Here is a 24,477-nt window from a genome sequence, read left to right as displayed (position 1 = left end):
AGCTTCGCGCGCCTCGGGTAGCGTGAAATTTTATTAGGTCACCGCGAACGCGTTGCTCTTTCAAGTAGGTCTACCGCGTCGCGATATTTTCTGCCGATAACAGTGTACCTAGAGCCCGTGGATGAAACCAGGAAGATCATAGATTGGTGATGGGCAAACTTTTTCCGGGAGTGGGAAAGGAAAAAAATGTTTGTTGGGGCAATAGAATTTATTCTAAAAAGGAATGAATTCTTTCAAAATTTTCTTTTTTTAATTTAAATATGAAAGAAGTATGTTTTAGTAATTTTATGTGTGCTTATTAGATTCCTATTTTACAGGGGGGAAAGAAGCTTTTGTATGAAACATTTTGTTTATCAAATTTTATCTTACAAGGATATTTAATAAAATACAAATTTTGTTTTACTTGTGAAGATTCTTTATTTTTTTTGTGACTGAATGATGATCATTTCTCGTGACTTTCGCATTAGTCACTTGCATCTCTAAAATATAGACAGAGACAATAAATTATCGTTTATAATAGGAAAAGAATTATAACATGTTTTCAAAGCGTTCTCCATTTTGTGCTAAGCAATAATACAATCTGTTTTAAAATTCACTCTCAATTTTTTAAAAGTGTCCCTTTGAATATTTTTGCATTCCTGTACTATTTTATTCTTTAATTCGTCAATATTTTCTTGTCTTGTTTTGAATATTATAGATTTTAAATACGCCTATAACAAAAATTTATCAAATCAATTCTACCAATCTATTCTCCTTGAAATTTCTTATCCAACCATTAATAGCACACATCATAATTAGACTGTGAATGTTTATTTATAGGAAATTCGAATTCTCAAGAAACTACAGAATTCACTTAATATGCAAAAATATAAGAAATACTTGCAGTAAGATACGAATTATTATATTTAGGGGTTGAGACAGCCCTCTACAAAACTCCCATTTCATGAATTTTATTAATAAAAATATGAATTTGCATAATGATCTGAAATTTGACCATAAGTGAATAAATTTATTCTTTTATTAAATATCCTTGTAAGATAAAATTTGATAAAAATGTGTTCCGGACAAAAGTCTGTACAACCCTCTACAAAACTCCCATTTTATGAATTCTATTAATAAAAATATGAATTTGTATAAAGATCCACAGTCTGACCATAAGTGAACAAATTTATTCTTTCATTAAATATCCTTGTAAGATAAAAAAGTATTTTGTACAAAAGTCTGTACTTTTTTTGCATAGAACAAGAATCTGTAAATAAAAGTTTCCCATTTGAGCAAACAAGGTTGCCCTTGAAAGCGTTCAACAAATATAAAATAAATAAAATAGCTGTGGTTCTCCCTTGTGTTCGTGATACTCAGATTTAAAGTTTTCAAATGAACACCCCGTACGTATATTAGACCGTGACGTAGCAGGATGGATGATAGGAGTATGCTCGCTGTAGGGTGGAAAACAAAAGCCACGCGGTAAAGCCGAGCTGGCTTTTGATTGATCGACGGCCACCGAAAAAAGGGCTCCACGCACAGCAAGGTGCATTCAGGACCCTGCGTACGTAATTGCCATAAGCTATGCAAGGACATACACCTTGCATTTAACTAACCTAAATACCCGAAATTATGCATATTAAAACGAGACAAAATTTAATTTGTATCGAGACACAATGGACTTGGAGGAAAGACTGGCCAAAATTTAGAAAACAAATTATATGTATTGCACAATTATTTAATTAAAATTCTCTTGGCTCACTGTACAATAAATAAAATATTTAAAAAGTAACCCTCACTATTTTCAGTTATCTTAAAGTAAGATACTATTTTTACAAATAAAATATTTTACTTTCATAGTTACACGATTTAAAGTAGAGTATTTACTACTAAGAATTTGAAATAGTATTCTGGCCAGCTTTGCTGTTGAATTGGCAATAGAATGAGAATTAACTTGATAGTGTTTACGTTAAAAAGAAAGCATAAATAAAAGTTACTCAACCTCGAAGATGTTTAACAATTTTGTTTTCAATTCTCTTAGGAAAGATATCAAATTTGAATGACCAAAATTTGAAAATTTATGATATAGACTGAGGGTGTACTTGTGTTTGACCTCTCGACTATACTGACCGCCAGCAGGCTATACTTGCTATTGTTATATAATGTGGAGCATCCAAAACAGGCCACCTGAATAACTTGTCTACTTTTGACGATAGAAAAAATGCAACACACTAATCTAGCTTGGTGGGCTAAATCTGGTATCGACAGTTCTATCACAGGCGAGGGTGCAGAGATATTTTTATCGAACACTCGAACATAAGCATAACAACAAATAAAGATTCTGATCGCCCTAGATAGATCTATGCTTATAATATTAATACAAATATTGTACAAATAAATATCTAGATTATCCATCGATAACTTCTATTATCTCTTGGGTCAGCTAAAGGCCAATATTTTTATTACTTCTTAGAAACAATTTACCTGCGATTTGATGGATTAATATTGTTAATGGAGCAGATTCGCCTCGAATAATCGAATGTTTCGTACTAAAATCTTATCAGAACTTTTATTAAAAGTTATAAACTGTACATAACGCGATACTTGTCGTGCCAATATAGACATCGCTATAGGTGTTCTGTGCATTCAAGGCGCGCAACATTGTTTGCCAAGACAAAGCTTCGCGTAGCCACAGCGGATCAATGGCCTATTGAAAATTTGTTTACATTCGATCACGAAGACCTGCTGGCTATGTACGTGCACAAATACGTGCATGTATGAATCCCGGCTCTGCACAGAAATAAACCATCAATTTATCGCGTCGCGTGTTGTCGTGTTTGCTCTTTGTGGCTCGAAGACGTCGCCATCTTGATTGTTTCCGTTACCCTCGTGTGGGGTTTAAATTTTAGTTTTCGATTAATCTGAAATACTAGCAAGACTATTCGAAAAACAAATTTTTTTACACGAAGTGAAAGAAACGAATCTACGTACAATAATAAAATCCGAGATGTAAATTTAAAAATCTAGTCGATTATATTACTTCTGTTAAAAATGATTGCAAGGTTAATTTTTCTATAATTTCTTCTTATATTTGTGTTAATTTCAAATCTATTATTTTCTGTACCTGAATATTCAAGACTCTCTCGATTTAAAAAACAAGATGCACTATTTGGACAGTTGCTGCCTTTAAAAAATTAATTTGATCACGGTTATTACGATTTTAGAATGTCTTCTAAATTTAACAAAAATTATAGAAGGAAGGTGTGACTAATAGTAACTTCTAGTTATTTTGTCGTATGAAATATTAATTCTACCACGCTATTACGATTGCCAAACTACTATTCCCGTTTAGCAAGAACTACACGATCAAGGCGTTAATCGATTATAAGTGGCCGTTAATAGACGCTCCATTTACGCAAGATTTATGCAAATGATGAGTCAGAATGGAGGCACGCAATTGCCAAAAATTGCCACCCTGACATAAATCGCCAGTTGCTCGTCCACAACGATTATGCAACGAGAAAGCGCATCTTCGAAGAAAGGAAGCTTTTTGCAGCGCATCGCGTGCAATAAATCTTCCAATTACAGCCTCGACATCGAACGAGACCGAAACAAAGACTCTTTTCGCGAACAAAGATAAAGAATATTCGTCGACAAGGTTCTTTCTATTACAGCGTAAACATTAATCCAATTAACCGACACGAGATTGTAGGAATGAATATGTCGTATGAATGTTTATTAACTGGTATGGCTGAGGAATGTTTCGAGTGGATCCTTTACAGAACGAACGCAGCGTGTTTTGGTAAGATTGGCCGAGGTGTGAAAGAAAAGTGTTTGGGACAGAGTACTTGAGATTATCGTGTGAACGGAGAGCGAGTGGCCACCCAGGGCTCGAGGCGAACGTGACCGAATGCGTTTTTCGAATGGCTGATGACTGCATCTAGGGTGAACGAAATAAAGTGAAAGAAAGAATGAAAGAAAATGAATGAGAGAATGAATATAAGCCGCAGGAAAAGCGCGCAGCGGGCAGAAGGTTTTCCCCGAGACACCAGAGAGTTCGAGTGACAAGTGTGTATAACCGCGTAGTAATACTAAGTTTTGTGACATAATAAATATTATTGTTTTATAAAAACCTTTTCATTAATTGATCTGACAAATAATTCCTACAAGATTTTCCTGTGATCGTATCTTCGTTGCTCCGTTTCATTCCAACAAGGGAGCTCTTTACATAGAGGGGAAAAATTACACTCGACAAAACGTGGGCTTTATTTCGTATTGAAGTTAATCTCCGCGAAACTCGATACGGAATCGCGAAGTTGAGATTATAAAATATCTGTTTACGACGGGGAAACACATTTTCGTTAGATTCTATTTCGCTCGTTTAACAGTTTCTCTGTTGTGAAATTCCACGTGCTCCAGATAATTTGAAAAGAACGTATTTTATTTTGAAAAGCGCAAGGGTGTGAATAAATTTAATAAAAATGCCAAAGAAAACTGAACGAATGTATGAGTTCCATGCAACGAACAGGACGTTGAATCAAACGCGACACGTTTGTATAGCATAGAAAATAATAATTTATTCAGCGTTTAGCGGAAATTGAACGTACAGTGTACTGCAGGAAAACATTTCTCACGAAATGAACGAAAAACGTAAACTATTTTCAACGGCGAATGATTCTATTACGTATAACGAGGCATTGTTGGTGCACACATTTTTCGTCGCATCTTTTTATCTTCTTCTAAACGTTACAAAACAGTAATAAGATTCTCGTCTCCGTCTAAAAACGTATTTAAGGTGTGTTTGTGTGTCTATTCGATAAATTCGTCTAAACTTTTACCATCGCGTTCCGTTCTTCATCCAAGAGAACCTAACGCGTCCACGATCGATCAAACACGCATGAACATACAATGGATTCTTCGCGCCGTACTTTCGTACAATAATGCTCCAATGGCTCATTTCAGTCCATTATTTGCTTCTGTTCAAATTCGCATTTTATTCACTTTCAAAATATCCACGAATCATCGTGGATCTTGTAATCCCCTACATTTTTTACAGGACGCAGAGTTTAACGAGTAATATACACGCGTCCATAATTGTTGCTTAAATAAATATTCAAAACTTCAGCTTGCTCGCAAAATTTGCTCGCATTCTCGAGATTGAATAGTCCAGTGAAATATTTCCTGTATAATTGAACAAGTAAATGTCAACTCGTATACTTCGAATTATAATTGCGATACTGAGGGTCGGTAAATTTTGTGCGTGAGATGGTTCAACAATAAAACGCGAAATGTAATAAATATTATCAATGGAAGATAATTCTGCGTTTTGCAACCTAAAAGAAATGTTTTCCGAGCGTTGTAAGGCGTTTGAGCGAGGAAAGATTTACTTGTTCAATAATCGTGTTTATTCATTTCACTTGACATATATATATATATGTATAATAATATGGAACATTGCACGATGCTCGATCAAAATTTGCAGGCACCGTTGCAACTACGATAGACTTAAAAATCATGATACATTTGATAACTAACGCATAAAAAAATCTATAGTAAAAATTCAAGTCGATTAACCAGGTAAAATATATATGTATATCATTGAACGTGCAAACGACCATTACGTTCTACGTAAACGTAATTTTAAATTGCACTGAACGATTTCTAAATTCGTACGTTCGAAATCATCGTAAACGATTCTCAAGGGTTGACTGAACCGTCGCATAAAAGCGTACGATAAAACAAAAATTCCCATCGACACAACGGATTGTCTCTTCCACCGATCGGCACGGAGAACCGACAGAAACTTTTGATTAGCCACGATGAAAAGAATCCACTGTATCGTGGTTTATTGCTTTTTTCAATCTGCGGTCCGAAGTGCACGGGTACACGCGACACCCTGTTAAACGCGATATAATCTCGCACAAATCATGCTTCCTGCGCTTCACGCTACCTATCTATGTAAATTAACGTTATAAAAGGTCGCATAACGAACGGGGACAGGGGATAAATCGCATTGCGTTTTACAGAATAATTAACGCGTAATAATACTCACATTCATCTTGTACAAGTACATATACATGTGTATCTCTATAAATATATAGACAGTTACTTCCGTTCGTCTTCATACGGGACGCGTGTATCGAATAAAATTAAAAGAAATCAATAGAGACTATAGTTAACGCTAAAATTTGTTTAAATAACATTCGACCCCTTCCGAATGGAATATTGCATCGAATAAATTTAAAAAAAGTGGAAATATTACTGGGTTGTATAATTGGAAAATTTAATTTATTTGTTCTACTTTATCGTTAAAATGAAGTAAAAATGTTGAAAATAAAAATTTCTTTTGAGTTCTGTTCGACGCACGCGTTCAACGCGAACACGAACGAGCCTAACTGTGAGTATGTAATAATACTAAGTCGTAAGAAGCATTTCATTTACGTACCCTAGGTATCAACGACGCGTTACTCTCATCATTTATTATTAATTTTCTCCTACATCGTATAAAGTAATGCACTCGCTCCAACGAGCGTATGATAAATTATCATACTTACAATAAATCAACATTGCATAATTACACCGCGTTAAGTCTCATTTGGCTGACGAATTGCACGCTTTCAGAGGAAACCGCTATATCACCTACCGCGTGTCGATGCTCGAAAAAGTACTGTCATTTCGATCTGTGCACGGCGCCATGTTTTTTCTTCGTGGCAAACTTCTCATCGAACGTTCCGTTTCACCTTCTGATAACGCGTTGCAACGACGTTATTGTCAATGTTCTCTGTTCGACGACAGAAGTCAACGATAAACAGCTGGGAGTATAGCAAAAATTTGCATTTTTATCGATCTTTTAAATCGTCTTTTAACTCGATCCGACATCTTTGCCAGAAACTTTCTCGCATCTTACTGCGAATGACATGTTCGAAATCAGTCCAGAATTTTCTACGAGGGCAATCTTCCACTCGTCTAAGATTCCCGCGAAAAATTGTCGAATACAATGACGAACCATTGCTTATAAATTACTTGAAACTGTTTTGGCCGCTTCTGCATCGCAGAAAGCAACTCCGCGAGCAGTTTGAACTGCCTTTTGCCAGGCACAAGAAACTTTGAAATCTCCAGTTTGAGATCTGACGTTATCTTCATACTTATGGAACCTGCGATGCTGAATACCGAATGGTGCATTGTTTACACTATTGATCAAAAGTTTGGAAACTCGACCAGTGTGGGAAGTATGGATCATTTGTTTCTATCGAACTACGGGTAACATTCCTAATTTTTATAACGAATTTCTAACATTAATTTTCTCAATAACCTTTTACTACATTATAAAATCACTACGCACGGTTCAATTATCATTTTTGTTTCGAGATGACCGATTTACCTGAAACAAGTATTCTTTTTTTACTATAGTAATGGATTTTTGGCACAAGGGAGCGATATATAAAAGTAATTAAAATTACTTTCGATAAAGATTCCTATATCTAAAGAATAAAATAAATCGTAACGTCGACTGAAATTTGTCAACATTGAAAAAGTTCAACTCATTCGCTACAAATCCTTACGCGCGTTATCAGGGCATTGTTTACAATTACAAAAGGATCTTTACTCTTTCAGTTCCCAGAGAACGCGTACCTTGAAATATATTTAAAAAATTCCAGATTTTCCAACGCTGAACTACGGATGAACATCGTGGATAAATCGTAGGGCTGAAATACTCGAAACCATTGCACTTCGTCCAATCGATAGCGATCCGTGAGTACCAAAATGTAAGTACTTTTTGGGACACTGACTACTAATATGTATTAAATTGATCTGCTGAACACGTATACATAACACAACAGCGCAACAAGTATATTATTTCATCGCTACTCTGCCACGTAAATTGCTTCCAGTTTACGTTATAATTACACAATATGCACAGGGCAATATAGGGTATGCACACGAGAATCCTGCGATACTCTATGACGCCAAAAAACAACGTTCACACATAAAGTCGCGCAAGGAAGGTTTACGACAATAACAGAGCTAAAAGCTGTTTGCCGTTTTGTTCAACGTACACGACTAACAAATGCGTTCAGCGGACGAACGGAAACTAACGAGGCTAATGGCAGCTTAACGAAAGAACAGATTTGCAGCGCGCAAGATATTTTCTGATTGCTTCATTTTTACGATGCTATTCCAGATTTATTGATACGTTATTGTGCATTCGCCGTGTATCGCGTTCGAACGAACGACAATTTTTAAACGAAGCGTGAAACCGTTTCACAGAATCTGAAGCAAGCACGTTGGAATTAACACGTTGACCGTCGCGGTGGTCACTGGTGACCGGCACTTCGAGTTTACGATTTTCCTTTTAAATACTTGGAATGGGTGACAGTCAACGTGTTAACATCTTCGAGAAGGAATTATTTCAAAATAAAAATTTGATATATTGGTTATTTTTGTAGGGTAGTATTCAAAATGAAACCTGGAATCTTAACGTATATGGTTAATATTCAGTTTTTTTCGTCACTTTGAAATTATAAATAATGAATTTTTTGAGAGTATCAATTACAATTCGATTAATAAGTATGGATTATATGTACAAAGTATGAGTTACGTTTAATCAATACGTATGATTTCTATCTACAAGCTATGAATTACATTTGATTAACTCTTTCATTACAATCTGTACATTAATTTCGATGATATTTACCGTAGAAACGCGTGAAGCATAGAAATTAATTAATTGAAGTTCGGTACAAATTAGAAATATGGTGGCAGTATTCTGACTGATGGTTGAAAACGGTGGAAAAATTAGGTTCTTGTTCAGATGTTTGTAGTATATACAATATCTATGTTTAATATGTTTCTTACGATAAATGTCATCCAAGTTTAAATGTAGATTATAAAGAAGTCACTAATTGAATTCATACTTTCAAAAAATTCATTCATCCAAGTTTAGGTACACTTTAAAAAATATAAATAATAAAAGAGACGAATAGTATTCTATTTCATTGATACACATACTTTTTGCTATTCTCATTTCAAAAAGAAAATTTGGAAACGTTCATTTTTTATAATCTTCTTTTAATTTAAAAGCGCTCAAAGTCCCATCAAATACGTAATCACAACTCCCAGGTTTTAATTATTCGAATTTCAGCTTTTTTTGTTGTAAAAGTCCAGGCAATTTTATCCAATCAAATTATTTCTACTCTTTTGAAATGCTCCACGTAACGGTTCAAACGCATTTTCAACTTTAACTCAAAACGATGCGTTCAAACGGCTGCCCAAAAACTGGCCACGTAAAGCAAAGAAAGAAAATTCAATTTTATGTCCAATTTCGTACAAAAATTCTCGGCCAATTGGAACCCCAATTGGTTCCCCAAGAGATACCGATCCTGTACGAAGCCACAAATTTTGCCTCCTTTTTGTTTTCCGTTCCGTTCGCTCTCGTCGAGGGTGCAGTAAATCCAGGGAAGCCCCATTATCCGAAAATACGTAAAACAAGTCAGACAAAATGACGCAAGAAATTACGCCAGGGAGCTCCGTGGAAACGTACGGCCCCGGTTGCCGGGCTAAATCGAATAAATCCGAACCAAAGACGGTCGGTCTGGTCGTAGCTAATGCACTTGACCGAAAAATCTGTTTGCCCGCCGTACGTACGGCGACTCTAAATCCTACCAGGGTATCGGTAAATCTCCTTGTAGCCGATCTGCCCGGCGACAGCCCTCGAGAAACTTGTATCGTAAACGGTTTACCAAAAAATGAAACGTATCGCGTGCTCTTTCGCCGCGTAAGAGGGCGAACCGTTCGGAAACGCGCGATTACTTTTCGCGCTGATCGTCCAACGACCACGCTTCGTTTGCTGACCAATCCAATTAAAGGACCCGGGAATGCTCCGATTTTCCACGTTTACTTAAAAATACCGTTCCTGTGATTTCATCGTGGTTGGTACGCGATCTTGGTATCTTTCTAAAGGCAGTTGATAAGATTGATTTTGACTAATTTTATAATTCAATGCCGATAGTTTCGTTGACCAATCCAATTAAAGAAATGCTCTGATTTTTCACGTTTATTTAAAAACACTGTTTCTGTGATTTCACCATGGTTTCGAGAATTGTTTGTACCGTAAAATGTGTTGGTACGCGATCTTGTTATCTTTCTAAAGGCAGTTGATAAGATTGATTTTGACTAATTTTATAATTCAATGCCGATAGTTTCGTTGACCAATCCAATTAAAGAAATGCTCTGATTTTTCACGTTTATTTAAAAATACTGTTTCTGTGATTTCACCATGGTTTCGAGAATTGTTTGTACCGTAAAATGTGTTGGTACGCGATCTTGTTATCTCTCTAAAGGCAGTTGATAAGATTGGTTTTGACTAATTTTATAATTCAATACCGATAGTTTCGTTGACCAATCCAATTAAAGAAATGCTCTGATTTTTCACGTTTATTTAAAAATACTGTTTCTGTGATTTCACCATGGTTTCGAGAATTGTTTGTACCGTAAAATGTGTTGGTACGCGATCTTGTTATCTTTCTAAGGGCAGTTGATAAGATTGGTTTTGACTAATTTTATAATTTGATACCGATAGTTTCGTTTTCTTTTTTCTTTTTTGAAGATGTTAGTAAATTAAATCGATTGTAAAGAAATGAATTTAGCGCTGCAAACGCTGTTCTTCGATTAAGATTCGAAACAAACGTTCGAAAGAGTAATACTGCTGCGACGCTTACGAGGCGCCGCGGCAAAATCTCGTCGAGATTCGGGGAAACGGCGACGACAACTTGTAGAAGCTACGGTTTAACTATACAGTACAATAAAATACGAGGCGTGGGGTTTCTGGTTTTGTAACGAAGCGATTAATACCTGAACAGTCCTCGCGATCGGCTGCAGCGTGTATCTGCGGGAAGAAATCAAAGAAATCGTTATTTAAAATTGTAATTATTGTTTTTGCTCTGAAACAGGCATGTCGAACTCATTATTTTACAATACTAAAACATATTACTTCAACGAAAAAAATGTGACACTGCTTCATAGTCACCAGAATATCAAGATATGAAATGTTGGATCTATATTATTTACAAAGTTAAAGGAGGGTAGAATATTAGATTAATTAATTCCTTGGTCTACGACAGAGTTAGGCACAATTTTATTAGAACAGAAACAGAAATATTTCATTTTTTATTGTTTGAAACAATTAACGACTCAAATGATATATTTTTTGACCCATCTGGGGACCAAAGTTAATCTTGATCGTTCTGTCAAGTGTTCTGCTATTAGCCCTTTGCACTCCAAGAGTCTTTATTTACATGAGCAACTAGCAATACCAATTGCAAATTTGTAATGTGGCTTTTAGAAATAAAAAAATATTTTTTTCCCCCCCACAAAAATATATAAATTCAATTTATGTTTTCGTAAATGAAACTTGAATCGAGCTATGGTACATATTATGTTTGTCGCCATAGCGAAAGTGTTAATACTGATTTGCTTTGCATCCTACTTTATTAGAAGATTGATGTGTTTTGAGAGAATAATAATATTTATTAGAAAAGGGTTTCAAACTAGTCACAAACTCTGATGGCTCATTGGGTTGACATGCCTGCTTCAAATTATAGCGTAGATTTCTATAGGAGACCAGTCGATTTTAAAAATATTCAAATGGATCAAAAAAGGTCCTTAAAAAAGTAAACAAATGGCAGTATACAAATAAAACTATTCTTGCATAAAAATCCATTTAACATCGTTGACTGCCACGTCGCCCACATAGCGTAAAGAGCTAAAAAAATTAATTCTCAAGATTAGATGTTAACAAAAACAACGAATATACTAGTTTCCAATTATCTAAAAACAAAGTTTCCTTGCTGTGGGCAATTCGAGAGGTATGGAATTAAAAACAGTGGACCCATATATTTTCACGGTCCAAGTAGTCAGTCTCTAATTAGATACATCACTAACCTGAGCAGCAATTTCTCTTTTTTGGAAAGAACACGAGTCAGCGTCCAATCCCTCAGGCTCGATAGCATCGGAGTCCACTTTTTCGTCCAAGATGGTTTCTTTCGTTTCTGGTCTGCCGGGAGCCTTTCTCTTTCCCATCGACTTTGGATCCTGGTTCGTGGCGCTCCCTACGGAACCATCCTCATTGAGACTTTTCGCGCCGATCACAGTGTATCCGCCTTGAAATTTCACTGACTTCTTCCTCTTAACCTTACCGGGTCGCGTGCTCGAATCGCCGTGAGACTTCTGCAGCGTCTTCTCTTCCTCGCTATCTTCCTCGGGTATCTTCGCGCCGCTATCGTCGGATCGACTCGAAACTTCGATTCCAACTTTCTCCATAATCCCAGAACGCTTGGCCTCTTTCCTCGGACCTACCAACCTTTCGGTGCTCCTCTCCGCGAGCGATATTTGAAAATTATCCCTTCGCGCGTCGAAGGACCTAGCCTCGATGGCCCTCGCCTCCAGGCCCCTTCGAATGCTGAACACCGACTGGTGTCCCGTCATCTTATTCGTATCTACTTTATCGTTAGTTTTAGAATCTTTGTCGTTCGTCGCCTCGCCGCGAATCTCGTAGTACTTAACGAAGCTCCTAACTCTACCAGGGGTTATCGTAACAGCGTCGTGGGATTGGTCGTCACTTACAGCTACGGGTGTTACGGCCCTGTTATTGTCATTATTATTACAATGGGGTCGAGGAATTCTTCTAGCTATGGCACTTTTCTCGCCGCTACTCCTCCTTAAATCTAACTGCCGGCCACGATTAGGCGGCTCGTACTTCTCGCCACGATCGTCCAGCTCGTCCTCGCAAACTTTTGCGTCAGTCTTTTCGCTGCAGACCACGATCTGCAGAGGTTCTGCGGAGCTTTCGACCGCTACGTGGCTTTCCTCGAGAGACGCGTCACCCTTTTCGCTTTTGTCCGGCTCGACTCGAAGCTCGAGCACGCTCCTCGACGACTTCGGGTAATCCTCGTTCAAGGATCTGTGTACGTCCACCTTTACGACCTCTCCGTTACCGTTGCTCTTGATTTCGTAATTCTTCAGATAGTCTTTCTCTTTCAGAAATTCTTCGGAGCTCTTGTCGAACGTCAGCTCCTCGCGATTGCTTGACACTTCTTTCGGATACATGTTCCTATCGTCCGTTGGAGACTTATCGCCGTTGTTGCTCGAAGTTTCCACGCAACTGTCCGTCATCGTTTCGATTTTCTCTTCGTCGATCGCAAGTGCAAGATTCTCGATATCGGTTTGCCTTCCACCGTTTACTGGTTTCAATTTAATCTTGCCAAAATTGGAGAGCAGCTCGTTCAACACGTTGCACTTCGCCTCGCCAGCGTTTTTCGTAGGTTTGACGATCACAGGTGACTTTCTCAGCTTCGGAATCGCGTTGTCTACTTTCTTCGATATTTCGTCGGACTCTTGCAAGATCTTCTGGATCTCCGTGTCCATTTTTATCGATACGTTCAACCTGTTCGCGAGTTTACCCTCGTCTTTCGTCGCTGAGACCGAATCTTCGCGCGTCAACGATAATTTTGGACAGGCACCGACGATCTTGCAACTCGTCGACACGTTCCAGACTTCGTTCGAATCTTCCGACAGCATATTTTCTAAGAAAGAATTTCGTCGAATGTTAACTGGAACGCTGACGGAATTATTTCGCAAAAAGGAAACATCTTCGTCTTTAATTGAAGAAACAGGAGCGCCATCGTTCTCTTCGGAAGCTCGTTCTTCTTCAGGGTCGTTCGACGAAGAATCATGATTTATATTTCGAAACGACTCGGCCACGAAGAGCTTTCGTTTGTATTCCTGACTCGACTTTTTGGGCAAATCGGTCTCCGTCGACTGTTTCTTGTTACTTTCCTCCACCGATGACACTTTTTCATTTGCTTCGTAACTTACTTTATCCGATATTAAATCTTCCTCTGCGACACAGTCCTCCGTCTCATTTGTTTCATTTACTTCAAACCCACCGATCGCTGTTTCTTGCTCGTTTACTACGTTCACTTTCAAATCCTGCTCGACATCATTCACAACTTCCTCTGTACTCTGCAAGGTTATCTCTTCTATATTATTATTTTCAATCTCCGCGACTCGAGTTGCCTCGTGTACAATACAATCTACCGAAGTGCTCCGTGCCAAATTTTCCTTCTCGATCGAACCATCGTCTTCGTTCGACACAGAAACGCACTCTGCCTCCGGTTCCCCTAAATTCTCCGCCTCGTTCACGGTTTCCAATTTGTCAATCTCTAACGCGGACTCGAACGACTCGTTCTGCGACTCCAGCGAGGTCGAACCTCGAAAAGAATCGCCATTAGATCCTCGATTAACCGGAACTATAGAAGACAGCACGCTCTTCAACGACGGCCATTCGACGATGGAATTTCGATTCGTCAAAACAGAACCGAAAGGCACGTCGCCGAATTGATCGTTCCGGAAACCTTGCTCGTGGCCTGTTTCTCCCTCGTCCGTCTCCGCCGTGACTTCCGTCGACTGGACGGAAGCGCGAGCGTGTCCGGCTTCCTCGTCCACGAGCGAATCGATATTCTGCAAACTGTCGCACGTGGCCTCGCCGTCCTCGTCCAGCTCGTAATCCGGAGTCGAGGAACTCGGCGACTCGATCACGAATCTCACCTTGGTGGAGCGTGGAACCATTGGCTCCTCGTCGAGGCTCTCGCCGCTCATCGGTCCGGTGGATCGTCGAACGTTCACCTTGTTGCTTCTGTCGATGTAGTCGTCGAAGATGAAGCGGCTGGAATCGTCGAACTTGTCGAACATGGCGTTCCACCTATCCAAGCATTTCTCGAACGGCAGGTTCGTCGTCGTGACACGGAAGCACAGGTCGTTCTCTTCGTCGTCCAACGAGTGCTCGAACGACTCGCGAAACGATCTGATCCTCGACTCCTCCTCGTGTTGCAGCGTGCTGGACATCACGTTCTGAAAGTCTTGCAAGGTGAACAGCAGAGGCGGGTACTGGTTCGTCTCCTTCCTCGTCAGAGTCTCGTACAGAGGGAAGGAACGTTCGTTCGATGAATCGGCAGCGTCGACAGTGTCGTAGTTGTCGTTTCTGTCGGTTGAGAATTGCAGAGACGACGGCTGCGGAGCCTCCGTTTCGTTTAAACTCAGACTGTTTAGGGAGTCCTCTGTTTCCTCGTTGGTAGAAATCGTTTCTTCTCGATGATCTTTAGCAGCGTGGCATTTGACTCTTCGGGCGGCCCGTGGGGGCGGCGGCGGGGGTGGCAAACGTTTTCTGTCCGGCTTGTTACGACTGGTCGGTGACGTTCCTTGCGGAGATTTCACGGTTGGTGGAAACTTGGCTTTGCGTTTTTTGCGCCTCGGCGGGACCGGCGGTCTGTTTGCGGACTCTGCGCCTGAAACAACCATCGGTCGAACGTTGGTTTGCATGGTAAATATCTGAGAATCTTAGAAACGGTGGATACGGAGTCACTCTGATCGAACGTTTCGAATCCTTCACAGCGATCACTGAGCGTACGATGGTTGAACACTCGATTTCGAGCAATTGGAAATTAATTTATATTTGCAGCGACGGTTTACGATATTTACATTTGTGCATATTGCGGTAGGCCACGGTTCGCGGTTGGGTTTTAAACAGAAGTTCGTGATGCGAAAACGCGTGACTGACCACGGCGTTAGACCGTCCGAGGGATACTAAGGGTGATTCTCTACAAATGACAGACGATCGACCAGCCCTCTCTCGTTCTTTCTCTCTCTAACGCGCGGTCAGTAGCAGTGATTCACTAATGCTGTCAAGTTTAAATTTCCTATTGAATGAAGGAAGACCCTGACGAGACGTCCACTCAAATTCTAAAATCAATGATGGTTCCGAAGGTGACCCAAGTTGTAAACTTCAAAGCGAAGCGTATAATTAACGAAAGATTTATAAAAGCAACCGTTATTATTGTCGTAAATTTATGCACACGTTATGTTAAAATTTAAAGAATGGTTTTTATGGTTTTTGAAATAAAATTCTTTCTCTTCGTAGAACAAGACTAATTTGGCGATTGGTGTCAGACGATGCATGAGAATCGAACGTTGAATATTTTACGGATAAGAGACGTTCCCCGAGATCGGATTTTAATCTCTGTCCGGTTAAAGGACAAGCTTGGCGTGACCGTACGTATTAAACGAGGAAATACAAAGAGTCACAAATGGTGCCGCCTCGAACTCTGAGCAAGGCTTCGTCCGCTAAGTGGATAAAAACAATTCGATTAGGTTACGTAGGCGGCGCAGCCACGTTCGACATAATGGACATAACAGCGTTAATGGTATTCTCAACAAGATTTTACACGTACGCGCCCACCGTTCCCAACGGATGTCCAAAATTTTAAAAACGGTAGTAAAATTATTAAGATTCATGTAATAATGTATAATATTTCGAAAATAATTTCTGTTCCTATTATTTTAACATGTTTTAAATGAAAAATATAATTCATATTTTTACCGTGTTTTGTAAGCAAAATTATGCGAGTTTAACACTAGATTTACGGGCATTGATCGCACGTATATTTACTGGTACCTTTCATGTTGACATTACAATATTTTATATTGTAACCTTACAATACGATTTTTCTTTTAATTAGAATATGTATTCATGTCATTGCATCAATTAAGTTCAACATAAGTTGTTAAAAAATAACATTTACGCGTTCTGCAATTTTAAATATGGAATCAGACATCCGTCAGATTGACGGCTTCCGTAAATCTAGTGTTAAAGATACTGACTTTTACTGCATTTTTAATAATTAATTTTGCACAGTACGTTTCTATATTTTGCAGAAATTATTTCCATCGAAAGTCTTTTATTTATATTTTTGTCTGTATTTGGGATACACCTGGTCGCTGAAGTGAGTTATAACAGCAAATTTAAAAAAAATGCACCGCGATCGACGGGCTTCTATTAAGATTGTGATCTATAATAGGTAGTATTAATGGCTGCTAACCTGCATATCGACGATTAAATAAAGACTTGGCGACTCGTTCTGCTGACGTCGAAGTCCTCTATATTCAGCAACATACTAGCGGACTTGAGTCCGCCAGCATCGACGAGATCGGTCATGTACAGGCTGTTTGCATTGTGATTACCCATTGCGCTCGACGCAGCACTGCTGTATGCGCTCGAGGTGTTTTGCACCGATGCACCGTCGGTGGTCCTTTGAACGAGCCATTTGTTCGTCACGCTCGAGGTATCCGCTTCCGAGGACACGTCGAATCTGATGTCGCTGAAATCAATACAAGCATTATATGCTAACGGGCGATATTAATAAGTTCTGCATCGAGCCAGCACCGATTATAACGAATTCACCTATTTCTCCCACGACTGTTTCATTACGATCAGGCATTATTTTTTTAAGAGATCAACAAAGCAGAACCTTCGTCCGAATTTTTTCAAGCGTCCAAGTAAAATGGTACTCACTTCAGATAATTATTTTCCACCACGTTCTGTTCGTGTTTCTGCCTGGAGATCGCGTTTTTGCGGGAGGCGGCTTGCGAGAGGACCAGCTCGATCGTATCGGACGAGCTCTGCAGCATCTTCAGAGCGTCCTCGTACCGCAGGTGTAATAAATTCTGTCCATTTATCGCGACGATACGATCGCCTGTCACCGATAAATTTCACCGAATTAATAGCAGCTCGGTAAAAAATGACGCGAGAAGCGTACCTTTGTTCACGTTCCCGGCCATATCGGCCGACCCTCCGACCGATACCGCTTGAACGTAAACGCCGCCGTCGTTACCCTCAGTCACTTGCAACCCTATGCTGCCGCCGTGGCCTCTTTCCAGCTTGATCGTCTGCAGGATCCGTTCCTCCGCGAAGGACAACTCCTCCAACCGCGCCGCTAAGGAAGCGGACATCGATTCGTCCTCGGTAACGTGGAACGTCTCGTCGTCCGTTCGAATGTCGGCGTCTGTTTCACGTTTCATGCAAATTATTCGAAATTTATGCAACACGTAGTCTATTTTAAATTAAATTCGCTCAACGCTTCGACCGCCACTTTCGAACCAAAAGAATTAATTCTCGAGCTAAGTTCTAAGACAAATTTTAATTTGCATAATTTATGATTATCTAAGATCAAAGGGTCACTCAACGCGTTAATAATAAGACATAGTTCTAGCAACCCTCGGTCACGAAATCGATAGAAAGGACATTTTTGGTAATATTTAGTGTGGCTAAAAATTTCAAGCGTTACTGACTGAGCACGTATGCTTCCGGCAGGGGAGACTCCGTGGATCGTCCGGATAATGATTGTATCGATGATTCCGTGTCCGATTTCAGCGATAGCGACTCCATGTCGTCGGCAAGAGCGGTGTCTTTCGGAGCGAGGCTGCTGTAGATCGCTCGCGTTCCCATTTTTACCCCCAGCCGCCGTGGTAAACTGGGCGTGCGATAACCACCCGTTTGTCTCGATGTTCCATAATTCGGTAAGCTCGAGGTCTTCATCTGCAAGACACGACACCGATTTTAGTTTTAATTTTCATATTAATCCTGACATCATGAATCTAGCAAACGTCTCGAGCGTTCCCTCTGAGGAGACACGAATAAACTATTAATAATTATACAGATTCTACGCGTAAAAACAATTAAAAAAGTTTTCGAGCTATGTCGAGTTGTATGTTCATGTGCATGTTTAAAACATCATAAGTCCTGAACAGATTGGAGGATTTTAATGTTTCAAAATGCAAAGAACGCGTATTTTGATGCAGAATGTGTAGACATTTTAAAAATATTCAAAAAATTATTCCTTAACCACGTACAGTGAGAAAAACCCCCTAAAAATGGCCCAATCTTCAAACGTCTATAACTTCTACGATAGTGAACGTATCTCAATGAAATTTAGTATGGCAGTAGAGCTCATGGATACCTACAAAAAAGTACTAAACAAAATTTCTGTAGGACGTTAAACAAATTTATTAAAAATGAAAAACGAATGTTTAAACAAACAGGGGGTAGGTGCTGAAATTTTTCGGCGAAATTGAAAAATTTCAAATCGTTCTAGAAAAATTATTTTCGATTGGGGGAGTCAATTACAATCATTTTTGGTGAATAAACATACCCCCGAAGTCCTATGCAGTATCGAGAAAAAAATTAATTACAGAAAATTTCATGTCTGACCATACCATTGACATGTTTCACTGAAATTTCATACGTATGTTTAAAACATTATTACTTCCGAACGGATTGGAGGATTTTAATTTTTCAAAAGGCAAACAATGCGTATTTTACTGAAAAATATGTATATGTATGATGAAAAATGAAATGCCCTTTAAAACGCCATAACTCGAAAACAAGGTCGAATAGGACGTATATTTATTTAAATATTTTTTATTGTTTTCACGTGTGGAATCTAGTCCCGAGCTAAAGTACGAAAAATTGAACAAAATAAAGGCAGTAATACTAAAACATTCAGCGCAAAAATTACTACCAATTTTCTATTAAAGTTAAAAGTTTCTTCGCGCAGATCCCCTAACTTAAGTAACAAACGCCACATAATATCATCCAACTAAACATAGAGAATATAACTTATAATATAAAAATTTATTTACTTTGTGTAGCGACTTCTTCACGTCGGTGACGTCCCATACCTCGTCCGGAACCGGAAACTCCATCTTCCTCGAGATCCCAACCTTGTTGATGGCCGCGTACAGTTCCTCGGGATTGTCTGGCTTCTCCAACTGGTCCAGGTCGTTCGACGAGACAATTTTAGGAATGGAATAGCCGCATTCCGTGTCCGTTCCTAACTCTATCCGCGGGCAATTGTAAACTTTCCCGTTGCTTTTCATTCCCTTCGCGTCCAACGAGAGGGGCTCGTTGGGAGTCGTTAAACTTCTCTCGGATTCATCTTCCGTGTCACGGGACTCGCCTTCCGGCTCCAATCGAACGTTCACCTGGGCGTAAAGGGCGTCTTCCTCGAATGTGTAGAGGCCAGGCTCGCGAATAGCGTCCTTCGTCTTTGAAACTGCGTTCGTCTCCTTCTGAGGATTCTCGTTCTCTTTGTTCTGATACTCCTCGAGCTGCATCGGGTAACTTGGCCTCGGCTGCGTGTTTTTCACGGTGTTCGCTATGGCTATTTTCGTTTTGCTGTCGTGAGACTTCGTCTTCGACGGCGAGGCCTTCGTCTCCATCGTCGTGGGAACCCCGAACTCTGCAAACCATTCTCGTTATCCGAATGTCTCAATTTTTAAGTCTAAAGCGCTAACTAAACCGTCGATTCTTGATTCGTGTCGCGGTCTCGACGGTCACGCGATCACGCGATCGCACGATCGACTTGAAATTTTAATTTTTAATTTTGCTTTTGGCTGCTCCCTTCGTTTGTCTCCTCGTTTTTAAAAGTTAAAGATTACCTTTCGCGAGCCCCTGCAACGAAGTAAGCTCCGAACGCAGCCTCAGGAAAAACTGATGGTGCAGAGAGGTGAGCTTGAAAGCGAAGTAACTTCTGGAAAACAAAAATACTCTCTCAAACTTGCAACCAACGCGACGCCTCGCGCCACACGTTAAATCCCCTTTTAAATTCTATTCGAACGCGGAAACTTAAAGTGGCCTCCCCCTCCTCTCTCCCTGTCGCTTTTTAAACTCTTTTCGCGTTAAACTAATTCAAATATAGCGTTTCCCTTTGACTCCGCTTCCCGAACAATCTCATTGAATTAACTCCGAAAATGCAAACTTCGTAGCCTCGAGTTATTCAAAAGTATCCAACAAAAGGTGTACGCGGCCAACGTTTTAAATATTTCATATTTTTACGCTCTTTAACGGAATAAGAAAATGTTGTTTTTTTTTGGCTCTTTGGTTACTTCAGAAGCTATAATTCAAACTGTAAATCTCAGTGTGAGATATATTATATTTGAACACAATAATTTTCATTATAGTAGAGGAAAACACGAAATTAGAAATGATATGAGCGAAGTAGTAACTGTGATAAGTGAAACTTATCAGTATTTTAAAGGGCATTAACGTATATAACGTGATCTAAAATAAGAATATGCAAGTTATCGATGACCTTAAATAAAATAAAATCAACAATAAATATCTGTACGCGTAACTTGATTGGTACTAAGACCAGCAACACTGTAGACTACCTTTAGGAGCCTAAATAATAATTTGTAGAATAAATACCGTGCCATAAAAGTGGAACAAAGTAATATTAACAACTAAACAATCATATGAACGTGTATATTAAATATTCAGGTCGTTTCAAACTAAACTGCACAAAAGTGCACCGACGCGAAACGTTCAATAAAACGAAAACTTACTTTCGATGATCCATTCTGAGCTTGAACTTGCATCGTTTCCCATTCACTTTGCTGTAAACGACAAGACAGCTTTTGCTGTAGCTGAGAGTCTGAATGTCTTTCCACTGAAACTGGGCCAGTTCGATCCTCTCCCTGGGTTCTCCGCCTCTCTCGAACAGCTTCAAACCTTGCGCGTGGATGGCCAGCCAAACGTTGCTCTCGGTTTTCTTCTTGCCGCCTTTGGTACCCTTGCCCCCGTGATTCATATTATTGTTCACGTTGTTGTTATTGTTGTTGTTGTTGCACGTCTCGACCCGGGACTTGGGCGACTTCTGAGCGTCGTAGATCTCGTTCGACGTGGCGCTCTTCGTCAGACTCGGTTTCGTCTCGTCGATCCCGTACGGGATCTTCGGGAGATTCTCGCACGATCCTAGCCGCGCGATCTCGATCCTCGCGCGTTGAGGATACTCCTGGAGTCTGTCGCGATTGTAAATATTTTCCGTGGCCTCGGGCGGCACGCCATCGGACGCCTCGCGATTCTCGCTCGCGTTTCTCTTCCTCTGCTGCGCCATCACCTTCTCCAGCTCCTTCGAGTCCACGGTGGCGATGTAATAGTGCGAGCCGTAATCCGCCAATGTCTGAGCATGAGTCACGAACATCTCCTCGGCCTTGTTCGAGTCGAGGCCGCGTCTGTCCCGGTGAGCCTGGTGGAGTCTGCCCCGAAGAGCCTCCGTCCCTCCGTTGTTGATCTGCCCCTGATGCTGATCTATGTTCAGGATCAACGACTCCGGGACGTAGTGCTCCAGCAGGAAGTAATCGCCGCAACCGTGCTCCTAAATCCAGCCACGAAATGATATTTTCCTTGTAAAATGCATTTATGGAAACTGATTTTTATCTCAAACAGGAGGGGTTGCAGAGAGTTTCTTAGCTATTGGCATTTTGATGCAACTGCTTGAAATGATATTTTCCTTGTAAAATGCATTTATGGAAACTGATTTTTATCTCAAATAGAAGGGGTTGTAGAGAGCTTCTTAACTATTGGTGTTTTGATGCAACTATCAGAATATTGTGAAATGAAATGTAAAGACAAACGAGCTTAAAAATATTTTAGTCTTCGAAATGGACCGTTACTGCTCTGCTTATCGAAATACAAGTCCGAACGAAATTTAATTATTTTTCGTTTTGCCAGTAACGTTCAATTTCGTCGACACGCGTGAATGTATCGTTTACTCACGTTCACGTTATAATTTCCAAATTCGGCTTGAAGTGCGAGTCCAGTCAGATTAATTAATTCCGGGTACGGGCACACCAGCTGTTGTTCCAATATACATCGTCGTATTTGCAGATACAGTAGGTGCTTCGATATCCAACTCCTAAAGTAATTCACGATTAATCGATGTTTGAGCAATTTGCATTGTCTTGATGTGTTTGCACGTTTGTAGGAAGAGATAAATCTTTAAAAGTCTCGGTGAAAAACGAACTCGAGCGTACCTTATACCACGAAGAGAGGGTAGAAAGAACCTTAGCCGCAGATACAGCATAAAACTAGTCGGGAGACCCAGGAGGCCTTTACTCTTGCCACTGCTTAGCCATCCCGGTGGTGCGACCTTATTCAATTTAGTTTCAGGCGGCAAAATCGCGAAGTCACCCGCCAATAGCACGGCCAGTCCAAGAGTGAAGTTTTCGTCGAGGCTTTCAGCTTGCACGATGGCCTAAAACCGTTTGCAAAGGCATGCATTATGCGAGCTACCTGATTACGCGAGATCAAGATCCCCTCGTTATAGCGGGAATCGCGTTCGTTGAATTACTCTAAGATGTCCTGGTTTCAAAGTACATAGTAAATCACAACATAATCGCAACACAAAACGAGACTTTTTCAGTGCGTTGCAGACCAGAGTATGTATTTTCAAATAGCACTGTAAAAATTGTTTAATTGAACGCTCCTAGCGATTTTTATTTCTCCGCGAAAGTTCAGTGAAAAGATGGTATTGAAGTGGAAGAAGATTGATGAAATCGACGCGAGTTTCGTAGTGACCACGCGATAATCGTTGGTATCGCATAACTGGGTTTGTGGATTTGTCGTATATAACGATTAATCTTGGCAGAATGCCAGAATTTCTCGAGAGTTCACGCCGGAATTTGTGGTCTCGTGAATAGCCAGCTACATCTTGGACTTCATAGCGAAACATTAGATATCCGTTCGACTGGCCGCGTAACAACGGAATAGTTTTAAAAATATCTTTGCGCGTTATCAGTTTCTTACGAACCGTGAAACATCTATGATTTTCGAGCATGACCTGCAAATGGACAGATAGCGCGAGATATCAATTTATTTCGAACTACCCAATACAATTCATATAGCATGACAATAAAGAAAGAATAAAATGTTCTTAAGATATCATGTCTTTTCTTTATTTAAGTTTATCAATAACGAAAATTTAAAAAACTAATTATCGCTAGTACGTTTATGAAAATATTTTGTATTTACTTTATTATATTATAGAAAATCTATGTTTCTGTAAATGATATTATACGTATCATTCGAACATAATTGGCCAGCAAATTGAATCTCTTATCATCGAGGGACACTCTCCATGGAAAACTCTCGGCAGTTCGTACTTTTGATTGAACTTCGGCACTTTTCATCTTCGAAAACCGATGTGTACTCCGGATCAATTTACAGATTTTACCAAGTATTGAAACCAGAATCTCGTGTAGTAAAAATTAAACAACTATTGGATAATACATTCGTTTGGTGCAATTAACTTAAAAATTTATTTATTTAATAATTACCTGAAACAAATCACCGGCTGTGACTTTTTGAGGATCACATGTCACTTCTACTCGTTGCCCAGTCAGCATTATCACAACTATTCGTCCAGAACTACCAGCCTATTTAAAAATAAAAATGATAAAACGAAATAAAATACTATTATTCTTGAATATGTTGCAAGTAAATATGAACATTCTTCTGTATGCATTTGTCTAAAAGACAAACATTATTTGATATGTTATTAATTAAAAAGTCATAAAAATAATTTTAATATGTTCGTCACTAATTTTATTAAACAATGTTAATAAAAATAGGTAGCACGTTTATTAATTGCAAGAGAACAAATTTAGAAACTATTTCAGTTGCTTAAATGTCTGTTATAATTTTATAAACAGGCTTTATATTAGATATTTATTGCACCATAAAGACAATGCCATTATATTAAATTTCGATTAACCTCAAACCATATTTCATTAATGATTAAATATTTTTTATATTTTGTATAACAA

At 39.4% G+C, this 24,477-nt stretch overlaps 2 protein-coding genes across 3 annotated transcripts in view; both read right to left on the bottom strand.

Annotated features, from left to right (window-relative positions):
• Nucleotides 1-7,766: 7,766 nt before the first annotated feature.
• LOC122397628 lies at nt 7,767-15,600 on the bottom strand. Of its 2 annotated transcripts, XM_043396908.1 has the most exons (3): nt 12,177-15,600; nt 11,923-12,089; nt 7,767-10,867 (listed from the first exon to the last, which is right to left on the bottom strand). In XM_043396908.1, exons 1-3 carry the CDS (start codon nt 15,355-15,357, stop codon nt 10,772-10,774), a joined length of 3,444 nt encoding a protein of 1,147 aa, XP_043252843.1. In that variant the 5' UTR covers nt 15,358-15,600; the 3' UTR covers nt 7,767-10,771. The 2 variants fall into 2 exon arrangements, with proteins under 2 accessions (XP_043252843.1, XP_043252836.1); XM_043396901.1 differs by having other exon boundaries at nt 11,923-15,600.
• Nucleotides 15,223-24,477, bottom strand: part of LOC122397619 — a 113,725-nt gene continuing 104,470 nt past the window's right edge. The window contains exons 8-18 of the mRNA XM_043396888.1: nt 23,989-24,087; nt 22,687-22,907; nt 22,430-22,568; nt 21,217-22,028; nt 20,311-20,402; nt 19,513-20,111; nt 18,163-18,409; nt 17,631-17,876; nt 17,387-17,567; nt 16,914-17,192; nt 15,223-15,323 (exon numbers count right to left, since the gene is read on the bottom strand). Coding sequence (XP_043252823.1) covers nt 16,928-17,192; nt 17,387-17,567; nt 17,631-17,876; nt 18,163-18,409; nt 19,513-20,111; nt 20,311-20,402; nt 21,217-22,028; nt 22,430-22,568; nt 22,687-22,907; nt 23,989-24,087 — 2,901 coding nt within the window. The 3' untranslated portion in view covers nt 15,223-15,323; nt 16,914-16,927. The remainder of the gene's footprint in view (nt 15,324-16,913; nt 17,193-17,386; nt 17,568-17,630; nt 17,877-18,162; nt 18,410-19,512; nt 20,112-20,310; nt 20,403-21,216; nt 22,029-22,429; nt 22,569-22,686; nt 22,908-23,988; nt 24,088-24,477) is intronic.

This window comes from Colletes gigas, unplaced genomic scaffold (assembly GCF_013123115.1).
Source record: "Colletes gigas isolate AHSC1104 unplaced genomic scaffold, ASM1312311v1 Colletes_gigas_Sc00001, whole genome shotgun sequence".
Lineage (NCBI taxonomy): Eukaryota > Metazoa > Arthropoda > Insecta > Hymenoptera > Colletidae > Colletes > Colletes gigas.
Note: the sequence above shows the minus strand (reverse complement) of the source record. Positions and strands in the feature narration are given on the sequence as shown.